The sequence below is a fragment of the Siphateles boraxobius genome, unplaced genomic scaffold, assembly GCF_051911475.1.
Source record: "Siphateles boraxobius isolate OS27281-9 unplaced genomic scaffold, OSU_SipBor_1 138, whole genome shotgun sequence".
NCBI classification, from domain to species: domain Eukaryota; kingdom Metazoa; phylum Chordata; class Actinopteri; order Cypriniformes; family Leuciscidae; genus Siphateles; species Siphateles boraxobius.
Window position 1 is genome coordinate 390,001 of NW_027508742.1, and position 2,500 is coordinate 392,500.

Consider the following 2,500-nt stretch of genomic DNA (forward strand, 5'->3'; position numbering starts at 1 on the left):
AATGAATCAGCGCTATTTGTCTAATGTCAGATTCAGATTTTTGTTGACAGATTTCACAGAAAATGTGATTGAACTATGAATGTAAAGGTTAAGAGTCGTGTCATGTATTCCAGCTTTATGTTGTAAATTCTCTCTCTCAGGCCGCGTTTCTCAGTTTTGGACCTAAATTCCTCTTTCAGACGGAAGTGGATCCGTTTTCCAACATTGAGCTGTACAACCTCATGTGTGGTATGAGAAAACACGACACACGTCAGGTCTTTATTTATACAGCACATTTAACTTGACCTGAAGTGCTTCACATAACCCGTCCCACTCTGGATGTGTTCGTCTCTGCCAGATGTGCTGGAGATCTCCCCATCCCATAATAACGGGACCCACGGGAGCCTGAATCACCTGCTGCGGGTCCCGGTCCACAACCCTGATCCCCCGCGCGAGCAGAGCGGCCCGATGCAGTGCCCGATCACCAGCCTGGAGCCCACACACACACTGAGCTGTAGCTGCGCTGCTCTGGTACACACACACACTGAGCTGTAGCTGCGCTGCACTGGTACACACACACAAACTGGGCTGCACTGAACTAGTACACAAACATTGTATATAAAACTATTTAGACGTGAAAATTGTAACACTTGACAATAAGGTTTAATTTTTTCACATTAGTTTTCTAGTTTGACCAGTAACTGACAGTGTGTGTGTGTGTGTGTGTGTGTGTGTGTGTGTGTGCTTCAGAGTGGAAGTGACATCAACAAGCGCTTGAATCTCACTGAGGCTGAAGGTGAGTCTCACTCTGGATGAGTGTTGTGTTTATGTGACTTTCACTCTCTCTCTCTCATAACATTCGCTCACACCGCACACGTCTATAGACCGTGTAGAAGTGTAGAAGTACTTCCCTATCGATACATTTCACTCATACTGCGTCTTAGTGGATGCTTTGGGGAAACTCCTTTTTCTCCTTTTCTCTGAAATACTGAAGCAGTTTGACTCCCGCAGTGGGGATTCAAACGCTCAGCGCTCGAGTCCCAGCACACACACGCTCGGCTCTCGAGCCCCAGCACACACACGCTCGGCTCTCGAGCCCCAGCACACACACGCTCGGCTCTCGAGCCCCAGCACACACACGCTCGGCTCTCGAGCCCCAGCACACACACGCTCGGCTCTCGAGCCCCAGCACACACACGCTCGGCGCTCGAGTCCCAGCACACACACGCTCGGCGCTCGAGTCCCAGCACACACACGCTCGGCGCTCGAGCCCCAGCACACACACGCTCGGCGCTCGAGCCCCAGCACACACACGCTCGGCGCTCGAGTCCCAGCACACACACGCTCGGCTCTCGAGCCCCAGCACACACACGCTCGGCTCTCGAGCCCCAGCACACACACGCTCGGCGCTCGAGCCCCAGCACACACACGCTCGGCGCTCGAGCCCCAGCACACACACGCTCGGCGCTCGAGCCCCAGCACACACACGCTCAACGCTCGAGCTCCAGCACACACACGCCCGGCGCTCGAGCCCCAGCACACACACGCTCAACGCTCGAGCTCCAGCACACACACGCTCGGCGCTCGAGCCCCAGCACACACACGCTCTGCCCTCGAGCCCCAGCACACACACGCCCAGCGCTCGAGCCCCAGCACACACACGCTCAGGGCTCGAGCCCCAGCACACACACGCTCTGCCCTCGAGCCCCAGCACACACACGCTCAGCGCTCGAGCCCCAGCACACACACGCTCAGCACTCGAGCCCCAGCACACACACGCTCAGGGCTCGAGCCCCAGCACACACACGCTCTGCCCTCGAGCCCCAGCACACACACGCTCAGCGCTCGAGCCCCAGCACACACACGCTCAGCGCTCGAGCCCCAGCACACACACGCTCAGCGCTCGAGTCCCAGCACACACACGCCCAGCGCTCGAGTCCCAGCACACACACGCCCAGCGCTCGAGTCCCAGCACACACACGCTCAGCGCTCGAGCCCCAGCACACACACGCCCAGCGCTCGAGCCCCAGCACACACACGCTCAGCGCTCGAGCCCCAGCACACACACGCTCAGGGCTCGAGCCCCAGCACACACACGCTCTGCCCTCGAGCCCCAGCACACACACGCTCAGCGCTCGAGCCCCAGCACACACACGCTCAGCGCTCGAGTCCCAGCACACACACGCCCAGCGCTCGAGTCCCAGCACACACACGCCCAGCGCTCGAGTCCCAGCACACACACGCTCAGCGCTCGAGCCCCAGCACACACACGCCCAGCGCTCGAGCCCCAGCACACACACGCTCAGCGCTCGAGCCCCAGCACACACACGCTCAGGGCTCGAGCCCCAGCACACACACGCTCAGCGCTCGAGCCCCAGCACACACACGCTCAGCGCTCGAGCCCCAGCACACACACGCTCAGCGCTCGAGCCCCAGCACACACACGCTCAGCGCTCGAGTCCCAGCACACACACGCCCAGCGCTCGAGTCCCAGCACACACACGCTCAGCACTCGAGCCCC

General features: G+C 59.8%; 1 protein-coding gene across 1 annotated transcript in view; it reads left to right on the forward strand.

The window, feature by feature from the left end:
* LOC143738115 (venom phosphodiesterase CdcPDE-like) overlaps positions 1-2,500 on the forward strand; it is an 81,802-nt gene that overhangs the window by 62,747 nt on the left and 16,555 nt on the right. The window contains exons 17-19 of the mRNA XM_077230036.1: positions 141-228; positions 338-510; positions 730-775. Of these exons, the coding sequence (XP_077086151.1) occupies positions 141-228; positions 338-510; positions 730-775 (307 nt within the window). The remainder of the gene's footprint in view (positions 1-140; positions 229-337; positions 511-729; positions 776-2,500) is intronic.